Source organism: Lontra canadensis, unplaced genomic scaffold (genome assembly GCF_010015895.1).
Source record: "Lontra canadensis isolate GAN:19392208 unplaced genomic scaffold, GSC_riverotter_1.0 scaffold127, whole genome shotgun sequence".
Lineage (NCBI taxonomy): Eukaryota > Metazoa > Chordata > Mammalia > Carnivora > Mustelidae > Lontra > Lontra canadensis.
Window position 1 is genome coordinate 2,081,504 of NW_022631121.1, and position 26,809 is coordinate 2,108,312.

General features: G+C 40.3%; 1 protein-coding gene across 2 annotated transcripts in view; it reads left to right on the forward strand.

Annotated features, from left to right (window-relative positions):
- The first annotated feature begins 1,663 nt into the window (after positions 1–1,663).
- Positions 1,664–26,809, forward strand: part of POLA1 (DNA polymerase alpha 1, catalytic subunit) — a 302,148-nt gene continuing 277,002 nt past the window's right edge. For both annotated transcript variants that reach the window (XM_032842292.1, XM_032842293.1), the window contains exons 1-11: positions 1,664–1,804; positions 6,494–6,618; positions 9,267–9,363; positions 10,279–10,359; positions 17,658–17,773; positions 18,239–18,301; positions 19,399–19,491; positions 19,909–19,996; positions 20,284–20,485; positions 20,574–20,752; positions 26,442–26,554. In XM_032842292.1, coding sequence (XP_032698183.1) covers positions 1,762–1,804; positions 6,494–6,618; positions 9,267–9,363; positions 10,279–10,359; positions 17,658–17,773; positions 18,239–18,301; positions 19,399–19,491; positions 19,909–19,996; positions 20,284–20,485; positions 20,574–20,752; positions 26,442–26,554 — 1,200 coding nt within the window. In that variant the 5' untranslated portion in view covers positions 1,664–1,761. The remainder of the gene's footprint in view (positions 1,805–6,493; positions 6,619–9,266; positions 9,364–10,278; positions 10,360–17,657; positions 17,774–18,238; positions 18,302–19,398; positions 19,492–19,908; positions 19,997–20,283; positions 20,486–20,573; positions 20,753–26,441; positions 26,555–26,809) is intronic.

The following is a 26,809-nucleotide window of genomic DNA, read 5'->3' on the forward strand; positions in this document are numbered from 1 at the left end:
GACTAACTGTTTTTCTTTGTTTTCAGTAATGATGATAAATTAAAAAAAAAAAACTTTTCAATTTGGAAAACCAGTGTAAAACTCCTCCTGTGTTGGACAGGAGAGAGCAAGTTTAAGACAAATTGTGATTTTTGTTTGACTGACTAGATAACAGAGGTAGATTTACAATGAAGTTAATGAAACAAGCTTTGAGGCCTCTTGCTTGCTTATGGGCCACTTCTGAGGACTTGGAAGATGATCTAGCAACAGTCTTGTGTTTTTGTGAAAATTCACAAAAGTAAGATTTTTAACTACAATCTGTTATGGCTACTTGGTGATTTGCTGGCAAACTGTCTCTCTCTCAAAAAAAAAGAGGGGGACTGATTTTTGATTTGTAGCATTTGCCCATTTCCATGGTGTAAATATTCCCACCATGGCTGATTTCGAGCTACCAGTGGCTTAACAAGCAGATTATGAAATTCCTGAATATGTAACAATCAGCTCTTGAGAATCACCACCTTTCCCTTCGATACACTTCCCTTCCTGCCTGGTGGTGGAGGAAAAGTGGGCACAGTCATCGTGGGATTCTGAGAAAAATCCCATGGGATTTCTCAGAATCTGAGAAATCTGAGTTGGTGTTGCGATGCATTCTGACTTAGTGGCATCTGTGTCAGTTGAAAACACTCTCGTTATATTTAAGATATTGACAGACCTCCAGGTGTAGGAATAACTATCCCACTGTGCTGACTTGGGAGTTTTGACTTGAATGTGCAGGGCCAGAGTGCTATCATAATATAAACGTGTTCTCAGGTCCTGGCTCCTGGAACTATGTGGGTCATGAAAGAGAAACAAGACTTGAAGTGCTTAGAGTTTTAAGGTGGAATGTGGAAAATGATCAGACGTGAAGTTATAAAGGAAAGATTTGGTTCTTATTGATGCCTAGCCAAAACAGTTCTCTCCTGTTAGGAATAAACTTTATACTATCAAAGTTGCAACAATTTTTTTAAAGGAAAGTACAGGCATAAATCTGTACTAGTGCTTTAAACAATGAGTGGATTTAAGTGTGAATTACTATGTGTTACGTATCACAACGTATGGATCATATCTTAACATGATATTAAGTAATGGTATAAAGCTGAAAGAAAAATTTCTAAAAAATCAGAAATTAAGAAACAAACATTGATCAACCATGCTGGAGGATAGACTGAATTAACTTTATATTCTCTTTAGAGAAAAAAATATATCTGTATACACGCACGTATCTATAAATCACACAGCGACTGTGTTCACACGCTAAGAAAAAAAGTTATCAGGCAAGACTCAGAGCGCGCAGCAGGAGGCAGTCGCTTTCCCAAGGCTCTGGGGAAACGGATCCAACCACGCCCATCCTACTGCCCGCCCGCGTCTTTTTTCTCCGAAAATCAACTCTCAGAACCAGAAAGCCCCTACTTCAACGCGCCCAAATCTTTTCCCATCCGCATGGGTGCGCCTGCGCAGCGAGCTTCCTGGCGACTCCTTTCCAGCGCCCGGCCGCTTCTTTTTCCCCCCTCTCCTCCGCCTCGCAGTCACTCGAGCTTTTTCCCTCAGGGGTCATAACTGGGCGCCAAACTCGCGTCCGCGGGAAGGCCGGGGGCGGGGCGCGGCGCGGCGCGGCACGTCAGTGGCCTTCCGGGCGGAAGTCCGCAGCCTCCCGAGCCTCTGATTGGCTTTCAGCCTGGCGCCTGTCTCGGCCCCCGCGCCAGTTTCGGGCTGGTTGGCGCGGAATCGGGATACTTCAGGACCATGGCGCCGGTGCACGGCGAAGACTGCGACACGGGGTCGAGCGGTGAGGGACGACCCCTGCGCGGGGTACTGGGTTAGGAGTACGGGGACCGTGGCATGATTGCGGGTGGTGAGGGCTCTGGAGAGATCCTTTTTATTTTTTCTTAGGGAGGCGCACGTCCGGGTCCCCTGACGGGTCCTTTTGGACGCGGACCTCGGTTGTCCCCGGCTGGGACCCATGTGGTGTCGGGTGCGGCTTCCTCGCAGGGCCGTTTGTTCCTGGCAAATCAGAGCGCGTCCCTTGCAGGGCCTGTGTCACTCCTGGTCTCAGCACTAGTCTGCATTTTCTTTTTATTGCTTTTGGTGCCTGCGTTCCACGTGCTGGGCACACCTTCATCAGAGTGGCCCCGGTGGAGCGCAGTCTTGGTTCAAAGTATCTAGGAACTCTGTCCCCAAGTATCTGCTTGAGGGCTAGGACGGAACGGATGTGCGCCCTTTCTACAGAAACTCCCAGGGAAATTGTTATACATGGTAACTCAGCAGGAAAGAAAGGTCTTAGGGCTGTCACCAGAAGATACAAATGCGTTTTGTCTTTTTAAGTAATGGGTTTCTACTTCATGCATTAACAATTTTTTTCTTTCAAATTGTATGGAAAGTTCTTCAAGTGCTGCATAGAAATAGTGATCACAATCTAGTCATCCTTGGTGAAGTTTAAAAAAAAAAATTGCATCAGCTCAGCAGTGTTCCGGATGCCGTGTATATGAATCCGTTTTCAGTGGTAATCTTTTATTTCCAAAAATAGAATACAAAAATGTAAATGGCTTTGTCTGATTTCTGATTTTTGAACTGTGTTCAACCAAAGTATGACTTAACTTCAGTGAACTTCTGACTTAAAATCAGACTCTTCACTTTCTTAGCTCAAGGTACATGTCCTGTCACTCAGATACATCTCCATTAACGAGAACTTGCTTTCTAATCAGCTTCCTTAGCATTCACCTAGTTGTGAATCACAGATATCAGTTTGTTCTAGCCTTTCGTTTTTAAGACAATTTGTTTTGGAGAGTCGTCTAGCCTGGATTACAAATGAGATGTAGGATGTGAGCATGTGAACAGTCTTTGCAGCCCTCCATCAGTGATTTGCCGCTAGGGTGTCTGTCTTCACCCGAAAAACTGTACGTCATCTGTGAACATCAAGAAATCACTCTTTGGAGGATACTGTGTAATCTTGAGACCCCTCTTAAGGCATGGTGTTGATTAAGTAGTTGCTGGAGACTTGTGACTGGAATTTTTCCCTTGGAGCAGAAAAATTGTTACCTGAAAGACTGTTGCAGGCTAGTGTCTGTCTGCTTTTGGGGAGGTTGGGGGTACTTCAGATGGTAATTTTGAACCAAATATTTAAACTTTTGAAATGGATTTTTTTCTTGCTTTTTTTTTTTTTGTTAACGTACCTACATGAAGCGTTGGACACATTCCAAGAAGGAAATTCTAGGCCTTTTTTCTCTTTGGTATTAGAAGGTGGGGTACCTTGACAATGAAAGTGAAAAGTTGAAAGGTCTATAACTAGCTATTATTACATATGAAAAGGGATCAGGGAGAGATTAATGATTTAAAAAAGCAGGTACAGTGGTTTATTCATTTGTTCATTCAGCAAATATTTATTATGTACCTACTAGGTAGAGGCATTTTGCCAGGCTCTGGTGTTACACTGTTAAAATGGTAGGTAAGCTGGACATGGTTTCTGTCTTCCCGGAGTTGAGATGGTAAAGAGCTAATTATGTGTGGTGCTATATTGAGGCTTCTCTGAGAAAAACACTTAGCTTTATTTTTGCTTTCCAGAAGCTAGACCATGGTACTGCTGGGTGTGGTGTGTGTGGGATGTGTGTGTGCCTGTGTCTGTCTCTCCTCTGCATCTGTACACACATACACATACATTAAATGGAATTCTGTATTGCTGAGTACAAAGTAAGCTTGGGATCTTCATTTAATCCTTAACAACTTTATGAAGCAGACATGATTATCCCCATTTCACAGATGAAGACCCTGAGGGTCTTCATTAGTCAAAGTCCTTAGAGGTGAAAGCTACAGGAGACAACTCTAGCTGATATAAATAGAAAGAAGCAATCTATTTTAAGTATTAGAAGGATATTGTATTGTTCACAGAAACTCCAGGTGGACTGGAGAATCATTTGCAGGGCTGCTTCGTCAGGAACGGTAAAGTTGTGCCACAAAACTGGTCTAGTGAGGAGGTCATTGCCAGCCATGGGCAAGCACTTGATGTTATAGTTTGTACCTTGGGACATTGTTGGCTCTGTGACCCCAGGTAATCATCTTGCAGCTGTTGCTACTTCTAGAATCTTCCATTAGCCCACCCACTTTCCTTCTGACACGAGCTTCTGATTTAAAGTCTGAGCAGCTGTTCCTAACTGATAGAATTATTAATAACATATTTTATATGTTCATGCCCTAGCTGCAAGGGTGTGTGGGAAAGAGTGTCTGCTTTTTCAACTTGGGTAGTGGGACTTGTGCTCTGAGTCCCAACAACGTTTATAATGAGGGGATTTCACAAACAGTTTCAGGTGCCAGGCGGCTTAGAAGCCAACAACAAGGCATCTGGTCACTGCAGCTTGGAGATGTTAACTGGTGGTCTCATGTCACCCAGTAAGTGGTGGAGCCAGATTGTGCTGCTCCTCCCTAGTTTCCTGTTCTCCAACTCTGCACTCTCATGTAAGATTCACTTTCCATGCTGACTTTCTTTCAGTTTCTGCTGCCTTTTTTTTTTTTTAAGTACTTAAGGACCATGCCAGACAGGGGGCTTGAACTCATCACCCTGAGGTTGAAAGTCACATGCTCTACTGACTGAGCCAGCAAGGCACCCCTTTCTTTCAGTTTCTGAATACACCTTGCAGTTTTTTCCCTTTGTAATTTGGCTTATGATTTTTTTTTCTGTGCTTCTGCTCCCTTTCCCCCTATACTCTGATGGTGAAATTCTAATGCTCTCTCTGGGTCTGTGTTGGGTACCTCCCCTGTGAAGCCTTCCCTGATTTCTCAGACAAAATTAGCAGCATTTTCTGCGTTCCTCAGTACCTTGTCCTTACGTCTTCTGTGACACCATGTCAGTATAATGGTGGGAGTCTTAGGTCCTTTTGCTTTATTTGACTGTGAGCCCCCTTGAGGATAGTCAACTCTTCCTTCCTATAATGTACCCCAAACCCTGTAGGATGGCACATTACTGCCTGTGAAGTAAGTCCATTTGAAGAACTATACATTTTGTCAGGAGCATCTATTAAAGGGAAGGCGGCATCTTTAAGGGAATATACCAAGGGCAACTTTTCACTCTGAGTGGGCATGCCCAGTAATCTCCAGAACCTTTTCACGTAGACCTGCTCATGATTTTTTTAAATCGTTTGAGCCACGCCCAAGATTTTGTGGCTGTCATCATTAAGTACCTGCATTCCTTAATTTTTACTTAATGCCTTTCTGAAAATGGATTTAAAAGTCAAATGTGAAAGTCAAACAATAGACTGAGATGTTCAATAGAGATTCCATTTCCAGAAAGCTAGGGGAAAAAAAAGATTTCTAATTGTGCTTCACCTGTAAGATTTAGTTTCCAGCAGTTTATTGTCAGCATTTGGTACATGTTCTTTAAATTGCATCTTCTTTTTCAGTCAGTTGTTTTGTCCATGAGTTGAATGTTGTTATGAATGTTCCAGAGGGTTTGGAGCTTTCAGGATGCATCTTACCAATACTTTTTTTCTGTGCCTCCTTTTTATGAAATAATTAGCACCAAGTACAATAAAAAGCCGATTTCACAGGCATAGATGGCAGTCGTGTTAAGCCAAAATGCACAGCTGGCAGGCGGCACTGTCTTGCTTGACTTGGTTATTCAGTAGCTGGTAAATGAGAGATTAGTTTTGTGGATGAACACTTCAGTGGTCAGTTTGTAATGAGTAATTCAAAAGTTGAATAAGTGAACACTGAGCATGAGTAATTCAAAAGTTGAATAAATGAACACTGAGGGCTTCTGGTATTCCAGTAATTTTTGACAAAATACATTTTAATCTTTGTAATTCTATACTACTATTCTGTTTCCTAACCAAGTGAATGAGTCCTGGAAATCAGTGAAGGAATCAAGAATCTCTTCAGAGCCATCTTTTTAAATTCTCCCAACCCCCCATTTTATCCCTGCTTTGAAATTTCAAATACTTTATTTGAACCTCTGTCAGGGCATGTATTCTAAAGACTGTTTTTGAGTTGCTACTTATCTCCCTTTTTAGATAATAAGTTCTGTGAGTACAGAAACCGTGTCTTGCTTATCTTTTTGTCTTTTAGAGAGCTTAGTACTTTGCAAAGAGCAGATGCTCCTTTAAAGCCTTTCAAATTTTGATTAATAGAATACAAAATGAATTATCCTTCTTTTATAACTCTACTTATGGCCTGTCATTTCTAATGAAAGGTTATGGACTAATGGCTGATCTCCTTTCTCTACTGTCTCCATAAGATACCAGTTGAATTTGGAATTTTCCTCTTTTTGGAGGGAAAAAAATAAGTTGCTTCATTTGTTTTAACTGGGTCCTAGAGAAAATTTCTGGAGTCACAGGAGCTGTATGAACATGACCTTCAGGAACCATCTACAGTATGAAAAGTACCCATTTCTGTATTAAAATTGTGTTACTGTTGACTGGAAATATTCTTGTTACTGAGGGAAGATGGCTGAAATTTTGTAACATCCCGTGTAAACTTGGCTTTTTTTCAGCTGTGTCAGATTCAGGGAGTTTTGTAGCTTCTCGATCCAGGCGAGAAAAGAAATCAAAGAGGGGGCAGCAAGAAGCTCTAGAAAGACTGAAAAGGGCTAAAGCTGGTGAGAAGTATAAATATGAAGTAAGTAATGATTTTATTTGTTTTTTTTTCCTTCTGTGCTTCATCTAATTCATAGCCTATAGGTATTTTATGTCCCCTTTGTCAGGAAATACGCATATATTTTGTGCTTGTAAGAGTAATTTCTTACTATTAAACAAGCATGGGCATGAAGTAGATTTATCCGTTGTTTCAACTACTTGGCTCTTTAAGTTCTTGTAAGATGCTTTACAGATGCTGTTAAATTCAGAAATGAAAGTAGCTGTACATTTTTTTCCTTATTAAGCCCACTGCATGGGGCCCCTGGGTAACTCAGTTGGTTAAGCGCCTGCCTTTGGCTCAGGTCACGATCCTGGGGTCCTGGGATCTAGTCCTCCATTGGGCTCCCTGCTCAGCAGGGTGTCTGCCTCTTCTTCCTCCCTCTGCCTCTTCCCCTACACATGCACATGTGCGCTCGCTCTCTCCCTCTCTCTCTCACTTTCTCTCAGATAAACTCTTTTAAAAAATAGCACACTGCAGCTTTGGTAAGTTTCATAGCTTTGGTGGGGGAACTTAGAAATGCTTTTACTTTACTTTTTACTTAAAGTGTTGAGTAGTCTAGCTAAGCATTACTTCTCCTTGGAGAAAATTGTTCCTAATTTTGTCTGCATTGGGTGAGGACTTGGGGCTTCTGTGTGTAAGATTGAATGTGATGCTTTTTTCACTGTTTTCCTCTAACTACTGTTGATGGCCTGCAGGTAAAGAGCAAAAACAAAAACAAAAAACCAGGGTGGTTACCATCTAACACAGCATTGTGTGGCTTCACCTTGAGTGCTCCCTGATTATCTCAGCTGCCTCAGGGCTTGAAAGTGATTAATTAATACGAGCAAAAAAAATGATAATAGCAACTGCTACTATACTTTTTTAGCAAACACTGTTCTAAGTGCTTTTTACAAATGTGTTCGTTTAATTTTTCCAATAATCATGAAAAGTTAGATACTGTGATTAATAGCATTTCATAGGTGAGAATCCTGAGGTCACAGTGGCAGAGCCCTGATTTGAGCACAGGCAGTCTGGTTTTAGGATATGCATAGTTAACCACAGCCTATACTGTGTTGTGCAATTAAGAAAGTGGAAGAGGATTTTTGTCATTTGGCATCATTCATTTAAGTGAGTCAATCAGATCACAAAGGGTTGCTAAAAGGATTACAGTAAAGCAGGAGTAAAACATTTTTAATGTAGGTACTTCTATAAAGGAGTTGTGTGGGGGCATTTCAGATGTTGACACAATGTGACTGATTTCCCTCTAATCACTCATGTTAATTGCATGGCTCTAAGAGTTCATGCCGAGCAGTAGCACGGGTGTTTTGACATAGAAGCAAAAGGACTTTACTCAAAATGTTTTTCTAAGGTAGTTTTCTGATATCTTTTTGATAGTATAGAAGTGAGTTGCTTAAATAAGACACAAAGTATGCCTAATGGACTTCAAACAACACAAATAGTCCTGCCAGTTAGTTCCCTTCCCCTGCCAAAAGAAAATTGGTCAGTATAGTAATATAATCCGACTAGTTTGTGTTTGTGTTGTCAATAGCTTAATTTGGTAGGGCAGGTAGTTTCTATTATCAGATGGTAAAAGGCCAGATCGACATTTGCCAGTGATCCCTATAGGACAGATTAAACAGCAGGCGAAAACTAAGCCTGATCCTGTAATTGTCTCAGAGCTGTGGCAGGAGTCCAGTCGGCTCTGCCCATTGGGCTCTCAAAGCTCCATGGCCAGCGACTTTTCTTGGAGACTTAGCTCTCCAGCAGGAGTTAGTCGTTTCCTGGACTCCCAACCACTTGAACTCTGGAGAGAAGGGGGCAATTTTTAATTGCTTTCTATGAATTCTTCTAAGTACCCCACCAAATTTTCATCTGGGCAAGTCGATGGCAGCTGAGATGGTGTGCCTCTGTTCTGCTTGTTGCTTAAACTGTGCTTAAGTGAGCTGCTCTGTTTGTGCCAGGAGGTACTGGCCTTCTGGCCCTCTGGCAGTTGGGCAGTTCATGTTAGTGGAGAACTTGCCCTTCACACAGCACAGCATTTCAGTATTTCCAGTCTCAAGATCTGAGAATGTTAGGGGATCAGTGGTAATGCAAATAGGGATCACTTAAGAATTATTTCTAGTGTACCTGTAGAATAGAGAGTAGGCTTGTTTTGCTGATTTGAGGAGGAGGATAGGTGGGGGAAGGTTAGCTTTTGAACTACCTTTGGTTGGTTGAATAGTTACTAAAATTGTCAGTTTGCAGGGCAACGTCAGCTAGGCAGGAGGGAGTTGGCATGCCTTATGGGTTTGCTAAGTACAGGAGAAACCAGTCTAGAAGTTACAAGTGAATAATCCCCAAAGCTGCTAACAAAGAATTGGCTATAATTCAGTTTGTTTTTTATGAAGTAGATGAGTAATTGATGGTGTGACAAGTGTATTATGCTAATGGAATCATTTAATATCTTGTGTTAACACCCACCTAAAAGGAATACTAAGTTCATTGATGTCTATTTAAGGAAAACCTGGTAGTGGTGTTGAATGTCAGAACTCATGATTTGGTTGCAGCTGCTCCTTCAGGCTGCCATTCCAGTTTCAATTTGACAATTTTTCATCAGAATTGTTTAATACTTTCACTCCATTTGAAGCTTTCTCAAACTTGTATGATGGCAGGTTGAGGACTTCACAAGTGTTTATGAAGAAGTTGATGAAGAACAGTATTCGAAGCTGGTTCAGGCTCGCCAGGATGACGACTGGATCGTGGATGATGGTATGTGGGAAGAAATTGCCTCCTAGGCATTGTTTTAGTTGCTCTTCATCGAGTCTTATGTGATAGAGTTGCTGCTTTGCATTAGCAGATGTAAAACACTGTTAAGATGTTATTGTTGGTTCGGATTTTTCTCAAATAAATTATTTGAGAGTGTGGAGGGAGTATAATAGAGAGTTTATTTAGGGGTATTTTGGAGAATCCAGGCACATACCTCAGGTAAATCCTCCTGGATATGACTCTGTAGGAAATGGGCGGAACCATGTGCCCATGGTGTATCCTCAGGTGATATGGGGATAAGAAAACTGTCTATTGCACGGAATGGCTGTGAGGATTATATGAAGCTATATGTGTGAAGAGTAACTTGGACAGTTGAAAGCACCAGATAGAGGCTGTTCCTGATGTTCTTAGAACCCATGTCGAAAATTCACTGGTTCTCGCTTGTTGGGTGTGACTTGTTGGGCATGTGTCTGGTGACCACCTGACCACAGGGAGTGATGTGGACTGCACCTGTGACCATATTTATGTTTCTGTTTCTGTCGTTGGGCTTAGCCATATTGCCATTTTTGCCTCATAGACTGAGGTGATTTTCTGGGCCTCTGTGATCTTGATTCTTTTGCTTTTTATTCTTTTGGTAGAGTAAAACTACTGTTAAGTATCCTATTGTACTAAATCATTTCCCTAGCTCACCTAGATGGGCATAGCATATATCCTTTGGTTTTGACACAATAAACCTGCTCTGTAGATAATATGTTTCATCTGACGCCAGTCTAAACGGGATTCTGCTACATTTAAAAATAGCACAGAACATCTGAGTAGGTATAAAAGGTGTTTTTTGTTGTTTTTTTTTTTTTGTGGCTAAAATATTACTGGCCACTATTAGAAACTTGATCTCAGTTTCAAATTTTGTTCCTGCAGATGGTATCGGCTATGTGGAAGATGGCCGAGAGATTTTTGATGATGACCTTGAAGACGATGCCCTTGATTTTCATGAGAAAGGTACCTATATTTTGTTTTCAAGAGAGTGCCATTTTGAGATTACAAGAAGCAAAATTTGAGATGACTTGGTCCTTTGACACAAGTATCCTTTAAAGGAGAAAAGAACCTACCACAATTGTTTTTAGGTGTAGAATATGTTGTAATATTGAGAGAAGCATAGTTATATCAAAAATTATATGTAAAAAGCAAAAACACCACCATGAAATGAAGTTTCATGTCTCAGTCATCCGAAGAGTTTGCTCTTTTACTTATTTTCGAATTTCAGTTCTGTGGTCATTTTAGACTTGCTGATTTTGAGAGCTGCAGCAATAAGTGATGTCTTTTAATTCATCCTGAATTGAGGTACTTAAAATTTTAGCTCTTTGATAGTAGTACAGTGCAATAATAAGGTTTAGTAATCAACTGGCTTTGTCTAATCAAAATTTAAAATGATATAAATGAATGCGTCAGATTTTCTTAGCTACATAATCATTGGCAAAACATTTTTTTTGAGTAAACAAGCCTGATTTAGTTTCTGTAAAATGTGAAGGGGAAATTATCTTCAGTATTTGTTGTTTTGATTTGCTTCCTTATTACCACCAAGTGTAGATTGTGGGTCAGCAAACTAAGGCCCACTCACAGCCATTTCTTTTTAAACAGCTTTATTGAGCTGAAATTCACATCCCATATAATGCACCTATTTAAAGTGTACATTTCAGTGGTGTTTACTGTAGTCCCAGAGCTGGGCGGCCATCACCACAATCATCTCACATTTTCATTACCTCAGAAGGAAATCATGCCTGTTACTGTGTAGCTCCCCAGTTCAGAATGTTTTTTTCATTTTAAGAAAGTGTTTAAAAAAAAGAGACAAGTGCAAAGAAGAACGCTCCATAGCACCAGATAGATGTGTGTGGCCACAAAAACCTAAAATCCGTGTTATCTTGCCCTTTTCAGAAAGTCTGGGCCCCGAATTGTGGATTTTTAACATTTTCTATGTTTGTTTACTTCCTTCCTCTTCCCCCTTCCCAACTGTATACAAACAGACTTTATTTTGGTCAACTTTCTGAAAGTAAGTTGTAAACACCATGACACTTAACGTCTACGTGCTTCATCAGTGACCTCCTAAGAATGGGGACGCTTGTCTACTTAGCCACAGTACCCTTCTCATAGTATCATCTAATATGTTGGATCATAATAAGATTTCCCCAGTTAGCCCGAAATGATCTCTGTTTTTTCAGATGCAGAGTCCACTTTAGTTTTTATGTCTCCCAGTGCAGAGCAGTGCCATCCCTCTCCTCCTCCCACTCTGGTTTCTTTCTTTCTTTCTTTTTTTTTTGTCTTTCATGACCTTGACATCTTTGAAGGGACTAGGCTGGTTTTATTGAATGTCCCGTGGTCTGGGATTTGCCTGATTGCTTCTTGGTGCATAGAGTCAAAAATAAAATGTAGATGAAGTTGTGTCTTTCCCACTGATCTTATCAGGGGTACATAAGATCACTTTGTCCCATTCTTGGTGATACTAGGTTTGATCTCTTGATTAAAATGATGTTTGTGGGGCGCCTGGGTGGCTCAGTGGGTTAAAGCCTCTGCCTTCGGCTCAGGTCATGATCTCACGGTCCTGGGATCGAGCCCCACATCGGGCTCTCTCCTCTGCAGGGAGCCTGCTTCCTCCCCGCTCTCTCTCTGTCTACTTGTGATCTCTGTCTGTCAAATAAATAAATAAATAAAATCTTTAAAAAAATAAAATAAAATGATGTTTGTGAGGTCTTTTGCTTATAAAGCTACCTTTCCACCTTTGTATTAATGTAAATATGGGGTGATAATTTGAGACCCTGTGTCTGTTTTCCCCATTAGCTCTCCCCCAGTGCTTTCAGCATCTATTGATGATTTGTTTCTGTCCTTTTTAAAGCGATCACTTCAAACTCATGGACTGAAATTGTTGTTACAGTTCAGTATCCATTATCATTATTTTTTTTCGTGATGTTCATATTATCCCACATTTGGCACTGGGAGCCTCCTTGAGCTGCCTCCTGCGTCCTTTTTAACATGACCCCATCAGTCTTTGAGCATTTCCTTGCTTCCTGAGCCAACAAGATGTTCCAGGTTCTCCTTGTATTTGTCTTGTCCCAGACCTGGAATCTAACCATTTCTCCCTCTTTAGTGTAGAATGGTGTTCAGATCTAGGGAATGGATGGTACTCCTTGCTACTAAGGTGTAATGGTTTCTAGGCCCTTTTGGTGAACAGAATTCAGAGATTTTATATATATGTTATGGTTTCATGCTGATATATTCAATTCAAATACAACACCACAGGGCTCTTCTTCACCTTCACCAGTTCTATATTTGTATCTGCCTTCAACCCTAGTGAAAACCCTTGTGCTCTAAAATAGACACAAAATAATTTTAGAAATTTTAGAGCTATTAAATCAGCATGTCTACTGACAACCTTTCTAAATGAAGTTTATAATTTCTTTATGGTTTTATTTGGTTTATATCTTGGTAAAGGTGTATAGTTAAGAGAATTGTGTTTGGAAGGTGTTATGAAGTCATTTTTTTCTGTATGCTATTCTGTCAGTTTACTCTAGATTCATTTGTGTTTGTATTCATATTAGGGTTTTAAAAAATCCTTCCATTTTAATTTTATTTTTTGAATATTGTAAGACATACGATTTCAAAATCATAACGATATTGAGATAGACTCAGGTAAATCTTACTCTCACCCCTGTGCTTTCTACTTCTTCATTTCTACACATTTCCATAGGTAACCATTTTTAATAGTTTCTGATTATCCTTCATGTTTTTCCTTTTCCAAAAAAGTAAGGATGTGTTTATTTTTAAAATGTGGGATGTTATTTATTCATTCATTAATTAAGTTAGGATATGTGGACTTTCTTGTTTCTGCCAACCTTTGTAATGTAGGAACTCTACACAGTGGTACTGTTTAGTCACAGTGTGGTTAATTGTGTATTCTTAGTTTTTGTATGTCCATGAAGAAGAGAACGAAAGGAGCCTGTGTGCTTTTTTATCTCCCTGAACTGAGGAGGCCTTTGTTCAAGTTCTGGTTATGTTGTTCATTGCCTGTATCATTTTGAGTGAGTCCTGTCGCTTACCTGGACATGACTTTTGTTGGCTGTAAATTAGGTTGCACTGGACAGGGAAGTTCTTGAGAAAAGGACCCATGTCCTAGTCATCTCTCTGCCAATCACAGTAGCAAGTGCAGAGAAAGTATGCAGCTTTTGTTGAGTAAATGAACCATCTTTTTCTTTCCGTTGTCATCTTGTTATTTCTTCACAGTAATACATCAGTAAAGAGAATGACTTGGCATTCTGGAGGAGAGCTAGTCTCGGAAGTCTTTATCCCATGCTTTGGCACCATTCATCTACAAGTCTCCACTGTTTCAGTGTCCCTTAGGAGAGCCCAATAAGGTCTCAAGATCTTAGGAAGGGAAGTGGAATTTTGCAGTCCACTTTAAGGACTTGGAAGAAATTGTAACGTTTTGCACAGATGTATAAAAGGGTAACTGTGGTGTGGATCCAATCCCTGACATGCTTCAAATAGAGACAGAAAATATTAACTAAGTCCTAATGAAAAAAATTAGTAGAAAAATGAATAAAACAAATAAACAGAAGCGCTAAAATTGTGGAAGATTCTACATCAAATGTTGACTCCTATTTTTTATGTTTCTTTTTGTCCTTCTCTCTAGATACTACTAACCTACAGTGGTGAAATTAAAGCCTGCTTATGAAACCTTCCTTGTTATTCAAACCTCTGTTGACCTTCTCTCTTGATACCCTGTATTAGGACCTGTATTTTGTATTCTAAACATTTTGGCCATTAATTATATTCTGTTTCCAAACTGCCAAATGATCGCAATAAAAAAATTATTTCTCTTGTCTTATATTTCTCACAAATGTCCTATAGACTTTTACATTTTTAGGCACATGAAAAAATGCCCTTTTTATTGTGGTTAAATATACATATAATTTCTCATAAGTGACGTTTAATACATTAACAGTGCTTGTAGCCATGACCATTATCTAGTTCCAGAACATTTTTAACCCTCTGAGTGGAAACCCATATCCATTTAACAGTCACTCCCTAGTCTTCCTTCCCAGATCCCCTGGCAACTACTAGTCTTTCCATCTCTATGGATTTGCCTATTTTGAATATTTCAGGTAAATGGAATGATAAACTGTGTGACCATTTGTGTGTGGCTCCTTTAGTTTAGTGTGATGTTTTCAAGTTTCCCTTATGTTGTAGCATGTATTAGTACTTCATTCTTTCTTATGACTGAATAATATTCCATTGCATGTGGAATTTAGGATGTTTCCACTTTTTGGTTATTGCAAATAGTGCTGCTATAAACATTTGTGTGCAAGTTTTTGTTTGAACACCCTGTTTTCAGTTCTTGGGAGTATCTACCCAGGAATGGGTTTATGTATATATATTTTTATTTACTTTTTTTTCCTTACATGAACGATATTTTCCTATAGATGCTTTTGTACTTTGTGTTTTTTCACTTAACGTGCTATCATGAAAATCATCCTATATTAGCACATAGAGATCTTTTTTCTTTTTTACTTGTTTCTATATTGTTGCATAGTATTTTACTGTATAAATGTATGATGATGGTGTATTCAAATGGCTTCACTGAATTGTCAATTAGATTTTCAGTAATTTGCTTTTATTTTTATTTTTACATTTTAAAAATTTATTCATGAGATGGGGGGCAGGCCCCCCCACGGAGCAGGGAACCCGATGCGGGATTCAATCCTAGGACTCTGAGATCATGACCAGAACTGAAGGCAGACGCTTAACCGACTGAGCCACCCAGGAACCCTCAGTAATTTGCCTTTACAAATAATTCTGCATTGAATAACTTGGTGCATATGGTGCTTTCCTCAGAAAATTCCGAGAAGGAGAATTGCTGGCTCAGAGAGGAAAACGCACATGAAGTTTTATGAACTATTGCTCTAGCAGTTGTCCCATTTTACACTCCCATTAACAATTTGAGTTCCCATCTTCCAACAATTTATACTCCTATGGTCTCACCAACAGAGTGCATTGTGAAGCTTTTGGAGTTTTGCCACTCTGATACACGAGAAATAATATCTCGGTGTGGTTTTCATTTGTGTTTCTTTTACACATGAAGTTGAGCATCTTTTCATAAAATGTAATAGCTGTTTATATATTTTTTATGTGAACTGTTTGTGCGTGTTTATTGTGCACATTCCTTTTGGGTTTGGGGGCTTTTTAAATCCAGGGCACTTTTTTTTTTATCAGAGAAATTGGTCCTTTATCTGTAAAACATTATATATTATATTTTTTCATGTTTTGTCTTTAAATTTATTTCTGTTGTAATTGAATTTATCAGTTTTTTTTCCTTACAGATGGATTTTGAATCAGACTTTCCCAAAACCCAGGTTACAAAGGGACTTGCCTTTTTTTTAAGATTTTATTTATTTATTTGACAGAAATCACAAGTAGGCAGAGAAGCAGGCAGAGAGAGAGAGAGAGAGAGAGAGAGAAGCAGGCTTGCCGCTGAGCAGAGAGCCCGATACGGGACTTGATCCCAGGACCCTGAGATCATGACTTGAGCCAAAGGCAGCGGCTTAACCCACTGAGCCACCCAGGCACCCTGCCTTTTTTTTCTTTAAGAGATGGGGGGTAGAGAGAGAGGCAGACAGAGAGAGAGAGAATCTTGAGCAGGTTCCATGCCCAGCCCAGGTTGATCTTACAGCCCTGAGATCATGACCTGAGCTGAAATCAAGAGTCAGAGGCTTAACTGACTGAGCCACCCAGGTATCCTGGAACTTGCCTTTTTATTAAAGTCTAGGATATTCTCATTTTAAAAATTTTGATCTTTGATTTATTTGGTGTTTATACTGGCTTCTTTACATATGGTAGCCAACACTACTTATTAAAAAGTTCATCTTCTCCCCAGTGATATGAGATGCCACCTTTATTATGTGCTAAATTCCATAAGTAATTTAGTTTTTTCTGGATTCGATTTTCTATTTCATCTGGTGTGAGTATTCTTATGCTGCTACCACACTATATGATCTATTCATTCTAGGTCTTTTTGAGGAAGAGACTTCTCTGGAATGAATCTGAAAGAGAGAGTAAAACTGACAGTATTAGAAGAGTTTGTAGGTGATTTACACATGGCCATAAGAGAGAACATGTGGCACAAGTTGTTCTTTACTGAGTGGATATCTCTGTGCCATTTAGTGTTGTGACAACATATTGTGTGTGTGTAGTTGCTGTTCCTCATAAGATGGAAATTAGGATGCTATACATCATTACTGGTAATCCTATTTCTTCACAGTTAGTTTTCCTGTCAGATTCAGGATAGCACTAAAAAGATGATCTCATGAAGGCTGCTACACTAATCCCTTGGTTCCAGATGAGCTTGAGCATTTTATTTCTCTTGGAAAAAAAAAGACACGGGGCACCTGGGTAGCTCAGTGGGTTAAAGCCTCTGCCTTCGGCTCAGGTCATGGTCCCAGGGTCCTGGGATCGAGCCCTGTGTCGGGCTCTCTGCTCAGCAGGGAGCCTGCTTCCCCCCCCCCCCTCTGCTTGCCTCTCTGCCTACTTGTCATCTGTCTGTCAAATAAATAAATAAAATCTTTAAAAAAAAAACACAACCCCCCCGACCTTTTTTTTTTTTTTTTTTAGATTTTTTTTTTTTTTTTTATTTGAGAGAGAGACAGTGAGAGAGAGCATGAGCGAGGAGAAAGTCAGAGGGAGAAGCAGACTCCCCATGGAGCTGGGAGCCCGATGTGGGACTCGATCCCGGGACTCCGGGATCATGACCTGAGCCGAAGGCAGTCGTCCAACCAACTGAGCCACCCAGGCGTCCCTTTTTTTAGATTTTTTTTTTTTTTTTTATTTGCCCCCCCGACCTTTTAACAGGATTTTTATTCACACTAATGATAGCCATTAAACAATCCCACTTAATAACTTATTCTGGTATTTAACTAGTATTTCATCAGTTTTTAAAAGATTTTTAATATCTTTACACGCAACGTGGGCCTCAAACTTACAACCCCAAGATTCAGAGTTGCACTCTCCACTGACTGGGCCAGCCAGGAGCCCTGTCATCAGTTTTTATAATAACATTTAGCCTAAGTTTTCTGGAATTAAGCTGTTTTTAACAATTCTTTCCTGTGTACCATGTATAAAATCTCATATTTTGTATTTTGAATTCTTCATGTTTTTCTTCTCATTCTCCTGTACACAGGGCAGGTGACTTGGCTTTTAGTTTCCCATATTGATTTTTGCTGGTGCATGTTTATAAATCAGTTATATTCCAACAGGAAAAGATGATAAAGCACGTACCAAAGACAGGAGGAATGTAAAGAAGGCTGTGGTGACAAAACCAAACAATATCAAGTCAATGTTCATTGCTAGTGCTGGGAAGAAGACTGCAGATGTGAGTTTCGTAATTTTCTGATATTTTGTCTTTTCTTTTGAGAAGTAAATTTAGTATTTGATTGTATAGACAGTAGGTGCTCAATGTATTTGAGCTTAGCTATTTCAGTAGTATTTTCGTGATTTCAGTCACAAAAGTAGATGTAGATTTCCGGGTGAATTTTAGGAACCTCATTGTTTGGAACTTGGAGGTAGAAAAGTGAATGAAAAGCTGCATGGACAGTGTGTTTGTTTCATTGATTTGCTAGCAGGAGGATCATGAAATGAGGGTAAAAAAGGATGCGAGCTCTAGGTTTAGGCATTAAATGTACACAGGTGATTGTTAAGATCTGTGAACAGTAGATGAGCACTCAAGACTGAAGAGGCAAGGACTAACTGGTTGGGTTCTTCGTTTCACAGACACATGGTCTGGGTGAAAACATGAAATGCAGGGTTTTCTCATTCTACCTGTCTTTATAATTTCCAGAAAGTGGTAGATTTGTCCAAGGATGATCTGCTAGGTGACATTCTACAAGATCTGAACACTGAGGTAAGTCATTCTCTGGGAGTTGTCAAATATGCAGGGGTCATAGGCTGAAGAAATAATTCAGTAATTTTATAGAACAGACTGTTGCTAGAATTTAAAACAAAAAAAATTCAATGACAATACCACTGTATACACCCAAAATAAAACCCCACAAAGAAAAAATAACCCCTTTCCCAAACAACTCTCCAAACTGGCTTTCTTACCACTTTAGGTGAGTAGTTTCCAGCTGTTACAAGTTCTGCAATTATGTCGAGGGGGCTACATGGGGATGTGTTTGAGATAGTACGAATACATACATGAGTCAGTCTTGGGAATGCCCACTGCTTGTGTTCAGTTGCTGCAGTGTATGGTCCCGAAATAGATTGATACCTGTCAGTCTGCACATTCGGCTGTGAGATCCTCATCTTGAATTCAGAGAGGGAGTAAAGGACAAGAGTCAGTGAGCTGTCCCTGAGAGAACTCAGACAGGCTCAGCTGCTCTGTGAATTTGCATTTGGGCTATTTCATGAGGACTAAACAGATTTAGGGGCATGTTTCTTTCCAAGTAACCCTTGATTAAACCAACTAACACCAACACGTGTGGCTCTAGCTTGACAGTTTTTATTTTATTTATTTTTTATTTTTTAAAAGATTTTTATTTATTTATTTGACAGACAGAGATCACAAGTAGGCAGAGAGGCAGGCAGAGAGAGAGGAAGGGAAGCACGCTCCCCACTGAGCAGAGTCTGATGCGGGGCTTGATCCCAGGACCCTGGGATCATGACCTGAGCTGAAGGCAGAGGCTTTAACCCACTGAACCACCCAGGTGCCCCTCTAGCTTGACAGTTTTTAAATGCAATATCCTGGAAGGGTAGGGGGAAAGTATGTTAAGTTGTAAAAAGAAAAAATTGGTGAGAGGTGGACTTAATATCTATTCTGGTTTTCTTGTCAGTCTGTGGTATTGTTGCTATAGTAACTACAGCACATGAACATAGATCTGCGGGGGGAGCAGGGAAGGAAAAAATATGCTTTGCTTATTGGGCCTTAATGGGGGAAGAAATGCACTTTTTCTGTCTGTGGAAAGCCAAGCATGGCAGGGAATGTCTTATTCCTCCCTCTAGAAACCTCAGATATCTCCACCACCTGTAATGATACCAAAGAAAAAAAGATCCATTGGAGCTTTACTGAATCCTTTCTCTGTGCACACCCCCAAGGTAAAGTGTGTGGAAATGCCTTCAATCTTGATTTATATTATTGCTTAAAACTTAGTTGATTTTCTATTTGAGGGAAATGCTTTTGAATTTTTGTTTTAAATTAGGCCTCCTGTTTCATTATATAGTTTCATGTATTTCAAGAATAGCATGTGCCTGGTTTTTTCATAGTAAATTTTTAGTAACTAGTATGTGTTTATTATAGGTATTACAGCAGTGCTAAATGTAATAATTTTCTTCCTGGAAACAAGTATTTTTTTGTAAACGTAGGTAACAGTAAAATAATGGAAGCTGTTACGTTAATAATACATAAAATTGTTGTATAAGTGGGAACTGTCATTTTCTCTGGTCAGGGTAGGATGGTTGCATATTTTTTTGGTATGCTGGTCTAACTGACTGAACATTTAAAAATATTTACAGGTAGTTCCTTCAGGAAAAACAGCTTCCCCTGTCTTAAGGAAGGAGCCTCCATTAACTTCAGTTCCCCTTAAATGTGCTGAATTTACTGGTAAGTCTGACGTCAGGCAGACCTACAAGGGTAGTTGCAAACTGCTGTCAGAAATGGAGGCACCGTGAAGGAGGAAGTGGAGATGATTTTGAAGCTATTATGATAGCAGGTTCAGTTGTGACAGATTTGAATCCACAGCAGTAAAAGTTAAAAAACATCCAGTTTGGAGATGGAAGAGAAATGCAAATGCAGTGTGGGAGAAAGGGTAGGCTCCTATCGCCGTGCTGGGGAGGCCTTTGTGTTCCACAGCAGCAGTACATGATGGGAATGTGTGATGACGCCTACAGGAGAGCCAGTGCCAGCGTTGTGTGTAGATGACAAGGAGGACTCAGGAGCAATGGATTTTGAAGACGGTGACTTTGATGAGCCCATGGAGGCTGAGGAAGTGGATGTGGAGCCTGTGGCTGTCAAGACTTGGCACCAAGAGAGTGAGCCAGCAGAGGGGGTGAAGCATGAGGCAGATCCTGGGAAAGGGACCACGTCCTACTTGTAAGAGCATTTTATGACGTTTCTGGCAAGTAGCACTATAAATTATTCTATTGGATTTTGAAAGGTTTTCAAAATGTAATTTCTGCAGGGGAAGTTTTCTCCCAGATGTTTCTTGTTGGGACATTGATCAGGAAGATGACAGCAGTTTCTCAGCCCAGGAAGTCCAAGTGGATTCCAGTCACCTCCCACTGGTAAAAGGGACAGATGAGGAGCAAGTGTTTCAGTTTTATTGGCTGGATGCTTATGAAGATCAGTACAATCAACCAGGTAATCATATGTACCTCTTTAATACAGAATAGTGCCTTTCTCTTAAGTGGTTTAGTTATTATAGTTGACAAAGACTCTGTCCTCACGTACGTGTGTTGTAAGAAAGCACCACTCGTTTGTTGTAAAGGATGCGAGCAGCCCAGGTGGAGAGGAGTTGTGGTATGAACAATCCTTAAACATTTTTTTTTCTGTAAACCAGTTATATGTGATTTTGGAATGTGTACTTATAGTTAACCTTTGATGTATATAAAGTTGTAGTTATACATTTTATTTTAAATGGAATCAGTCAGTAATCTGTTTCTTTATTCAGCACATTGAACACCTGTTGTGTGCCAGGCACTGAGATGGCATGAACAAGCTGGACAAGTTCCCAGTCCTAATGGAGCTTATATTCTAGTGGGGTGGGAGCTGTGGGGGGAATGGGCAGTAATTAAGGTAAGTTGATAAATGGTGTGAAGGCATTTAGTAGGGGGATGGCTGAGGAAGGCCTGTCTGAGGAGACCACCATTAGGCTGAGATTGGAAGCCCATGCTGAGCTGAGGAAAGAGTCTATCAGCCTGAGGAAACAGTGAGCACAGAGGCTTGGAGAGAGAAAGGAGGCCTCTGTGGTTGTAGCACAGTCAGTCAAGGGCCAAGATTGGTAGAAAATGAAGCTGGAGACAAAGGCAAAGGGCAGGTAATGAAGGACCTTGAAAGCCATAATGAGGAATTTAGATCTTTAAGAGCAGAGGGGCATGTGGTGGAGGATTTTAAGTGCTGGTGGAGGGGATGGTGGTCATATGGTTGGGTTTACAGTTTAACAAGAGCCTTCCAGTTTGTGTGGAGAATGGCGTGTTTGGGGTTGGGTGGGGGTGGAGACTGGAACCGCGCTAGTGGGGAAGCCCTGGAGATCAGTCAGTCCAGGGCCCGCATGCTAGTTACTTGGCCTAGTGGTGGCTGTGGAGAAGAAGAGTGAATGCATCTCACGTGGATTTTGATGTGAACCTGTTGATGGCTTGATGTGGGAGCTGACAGGAAGGAGGAATCACAGATGATTCCCAGATCCTCCTCCAAATGAACTGAAAATGTGAATTCTGACTCAAAGCCAGGAGGCACTCTGGTTTCTTTTTGTAGTCCTTGAGCCGTTCACCGCAGGGCTGGGCATGCCAAAGTATGTTGGATTAATATACCATACATATCCTGAAATAGAGTTGCCTTTACTCAGATCCATGTCTGGGTATGAGGGTAGATGCAACTGTACTTTTCTTTTTCTTTTCTTTTTTTTTTTTTGCAACTGTACTTTTCAAGGTGGTTTCCTAGAGGCTGCATATGGTGAAAATAGAGTATCAGTATAGCAAGTGAATGAGTAAGAAGAGTTAAGTATTAACCATCAGACTTGAAGACCAGATTTGCCTTAAAGATAATCAGGCATTGACTAATTGGAAAGTTGTTACTGTCTCTGTGAAGGAGGGGGCAGAAGCATTAATAGGCTTCAGCATATCAAATGCACAGGAATACATACACAGCCATTTGAGTAGCAAACTGCCACGTCTTAGTTTCATAGGTAAAGAAAGAGCCATCTTAGAAATGGTATCTACTTTAGCTGTGACAAGATAATTTGGTTAGATCCTCTCACCTCCTTGTTTACCTCTTTGCTACTCACCAGTGGAAGGTAGAATGGTAAGTGGGATTGCATGAGGCTGAGCAAGGATTTCCCATCAATTGCTGAAATCCTGGCCTGCCCTGTTTTATGGCTTCAAGGGGACACCATTTTCACATGTGTTTCATGTGTTTTAGGCTTCCTGGAGCACAATGACACTGTGGGGCTTGCTAGAGTTGTGTGATGTGGTAGGCTTGCCCTTCCCAATGCTAATCCCTTTGCTGGATTTGCTCTGTGCTGGATTTGATTCCCTGTCCTGGCTAATAGTTCCCTCAAAACTGAAAATTGGGAGTAAGCCTTGACTGCCCCTTTCGTTCATTCTCCTCACCAAGTCTTGTTAGTCTTCCCCTCCGAAAGTAGACAAGCTGTCTTCTCTCTGTAGTTGCCTCTGATTCCTTCTTGCCTACTGAAACCATTGCACCAGCTTCCTAAAGGATCTTTTAGCTGTCATCCCCTCCATTGCAACCAGAGTGATTGTTCAGATGGGTAGCACTGATCGCATCATTTCCTTGTTTTAAAAAAAAAAAGAAAAAAAAAGAAAACTCCTGTGTAGCTGGAGTTTTTTACTGCCTACAATGTACAGTCCTTAGCAAGGCTTCTGATACCTGCTGTGTATGACTTTTGTGTTCTAGAGATAGTTCTCTGTACCTGTTGTTTTTGATACTGTGTTCCTTTACTCCTTGTGTTTGGCTCAGCCCAGGTGTGTCATGTCTGGGAAGTTTTCCTAATCCTCCAGACTGGCCTAAGGGCCCTTTCCCTGGTACCCCATCATACCCTTTCCCATCATCATAGTGTTTGTTATATTATTTTATAAAGATCTGATTCTGAATTTTTCTTGTCCCAAACCCTTTTATTTAACTCCTGGATGGCTGGGACCTTTTCTTTTCAGCTTCTAGTACAGTGCCACGCACATAGTAGGGATTTAATAAATGTTCATTGAAATAAACCACACAGTGATTGACAGTCCTGTGCATGATGCACATGAAAGGTTTCAGAGAGCCAGAAGTGCATTCACTGCTCTTATTGAAATTACCTCGTAAAGCCTTATTACAAGGGTGTGGGGGAAGAATAGGTAACAGAGATGAGTGTTGCACCCCCCCTCCACGTTAATCCACGTACAAAACATCAGAATGCACAGTGTCAATTGCCAAGGATTAGAACCTTAAGAAACAACAATCTTTGTTCTGTCCTGTGTAAAAATGAGTTTATTTTTTTCTACCTTTTGTTTACTGGTTGATACTCTTATTTAAAAAAAAAACAAAACATTGTTTTGCAGGACAGGGTCTAGAGCTGTACTGTCCACTGTGGTACCATATATGTCTACATGTAGCTCTTTAAATTTAGATTTAAATTAAAGTGAAATAAAATTTGGGGTGCCTGGGTGGCTCAGTGGGTTAAGCCTCTGCCTTCGGCTTAGATCATGATCTCAGGGTCCTGGGATGGAGCCCTGCATTGGGGGGTCTCCACTCAGCAGGGAGCCTGCTTCCCCTCCTCTCTCTGCCTGCCTCTCTGCCTACTTGTGATCTCTGTCTGTCAAATAAGTAAATAAAATCTTTAAGAAAATAAAATGAAGTAAAATTTCAAATTCAGTTTCTCAGCCAGTAGCCCCATTCTGAATGCTTTAATAGCCACATGTGGCTAGTAGCTACCATATCTGTGGATGGCACAGATAACAGAACAATTCTGGCATCACAGAAATTTCTAAAGGCTAGTGCTTGGCTGTAGTAATCGGTGTTGGAGGTTTAGATTGAGGCATTGAAGCACAGCTGTATTAGGAAAAGCAGCCAGTTTATGGTATGTATCCTTACCGAATTCCTGTTGCTACCATAGTCACCATAGTCAAGGATAGGCCTTTCCAACCACTATTGGGATATATTTTGCATTTGAAAGAGGTAGTAGTCTGTTATTGGCCCATCTTCCAAATGCAATGGTAAAAGGAAATTTCTTGTGCTGGAATAATCCTCAGACAATCTGGTCTAGTTACAGAGGAGGAAGCTAAGGCTCCAAAAGATAAAGTGGGCAGCTCTTAGTGGCAGAGCTCTGGGCTTCTCACCCTCAGTCCACTGTGCCATTCCGTGGTGCTTCTTAAGCTATGTCCTCTGTGATTGATGCCAACGGGTTAAAAAGGATGGCTTGTAAAAAAAAAAAGTCCTTTAATCTCAGGGGGTTGAACAGTTTCATCATGATAGCAGGTAATGATCACTGAGCCTTGGTGAAATCAATGCTGCTAATAAAAACGAAGTACTCCCAAAGACCCTGTTATTGTGTCTCACTTTCTTACAGATTCTAAGTAAGTCAGTTGTTGCTGAATGCTCCATAATTATGAAAAGAATCTTACTCTTTGCATATGGGAAGCTATCCTGTCTTCATTATGACTTTTTCAAGGTTGAATAATCCTGACTGCACCTGGTTTCAGCTAGTAACTTTGGGGGAAATGTAATCTTTGTTTACCATGATCTTTTTGTGGCAAATGAGGCATAAACAGTGTCAAATGTGTGCATGAAGTGTGATATTAGTTTGACTGTAAAATGAGCTATTTGAATCTGTGAATCCAATATTAGGGTCTTTATTTTTCTTTGCATGGAATTTTGTTTTTTCGTCTCTAACTGTTTTGAGTAGGACTTTTAATTTTCTGAGCTCCTGTGATTTTTTTTTTCTTTTTTAATCGTTCCCCACAGTCCTCCCTTCCCTCTCCCCTTCTTTCCCCCACCCCAGCTGATAATCACACAACTCTTTTAAGAATTTTAATCATCTGCAGAAATGAAAATTTTTAGGTGGTCTTATTTCTACTAGAACGAGTGACAAAAGGAAGCACTGATGAGCTATCTTTGAAACTGGAGTAATTGGCCTTGTGAACAGTAGCCTTTGCATGTGCCAGAATTTTCTTGGTGTCTCAGACAAGTGGCTGTGTTGAGTGGCTGTGTTGATGACTGCTGTCTAATTATGCTCAGAGCTCCGGATTTTGCACAGTGGCCATCTCTTAGGTTGACTATCAGATCTCTGGAGCCCTTTCTTGATGTCCAGTTTTCAGGAACAGTGATTTGATATCTATCTAGAAAGGCTTGTTTTTACTTTGTGGTATATATTACATAGGAATCTCAAAAGGGACATGTTTGCTGGTTTGGTTACTAGAACATTTGTTACACAGAAATTGAAAAGCAAGGAATGAGACGAGCACTACCTATCCAGATTTTTTAGTTGTCTATGAGGTAGAAAGGGTAAAATAGGAGATAATAGTTGAACTGTATTATGAGATATTTATCATTATATGGAATAAGGTATATGACATCTCTTATGTTTTTCTCCAAATGCAGTTTTACATGTAGAAAAATATTGATGTACCATACAGAGTTATTGTTATACATGAATGTTAATTTTTATTGGTGAGTACAAGTGCTAAAAAGCGATTTAGTATTCTCACACTTTATAAGAGGTTTAAATAGGAGATCCATTGGCGAATAGTTTGCTTTTTTTGTTTCTCTTAATCTGGGTAGTCCCAGTTCTGGGGAAGTTTTTTCCCCATACTGACCTCGGGTAGCTCTGTAATTTCTGAGTTATGTTTACACTGACCTGGGATGTCTTTGCAATTCCCCCAGGGGTTTCTGCACTAACCTGGGGTATCTTAGTAGTTCCCCAAGTGTGTCTACTCGGACTTGGGATGTCTTCCTAGTAAGTGGGGTTAGTCTGTATTTACGTATGATGTCTCTAGCAAAATGTTCACACCAAGTTAGAGAATCATTCTATCCCATTTTCTCAGTGGTTAACAGGTTTTACTAGTGTGGTATTGTCACATGGCTTAAGTACTGAGTAAGCGAACTATGCTTGTGGAGTGGGGAGCAGATACAAATTTACTGTAAAAAAATGTGTCATAAAGGCAAGATACTAGATTCAGGGACATGTGCATATAATGCTTGTCATTTTAATTTGTAGAAAGTTTTTGTTTTAATGATTTCTAAATGTGTGGACACATTCAGTGAGCCTTTATATTGCCCCTTTAATATGATATAATTGAAATGTTTCTTTTCTCATGGTTTTCCCTTACTCTTTTAGGTGTGGTTTTCCTGTTTGGCAAAGTTTGGATTGAATCTGCCAAAACCCATGTGAGCTGTTGTGTCATGGTGAAAAACATCGAGCGAACACTTTACTTCCTTCCCCGAGAAATGGTGATCATTAGTGATTAGCCTCTAATTCCCAGTACCTTGTATGTTCTGCCACCAGCCCTCTTCTTCAGTGGGGCTGTGACTTCTCCCCAGCCTTGGTGCTGCTTTCTTGCTGGCTGTCTAGTAACCACTGGTTGTCAGCAGCTCCTTTAGAGGTTGGAAAAATAGAGAATGGGGTAAAACCATGGGTTTTTTGACTCGTTAGAGTGTCAAAGTGTGAGTTTCAGTATATAATAGTATCTTTTCCCCCACCCTTCA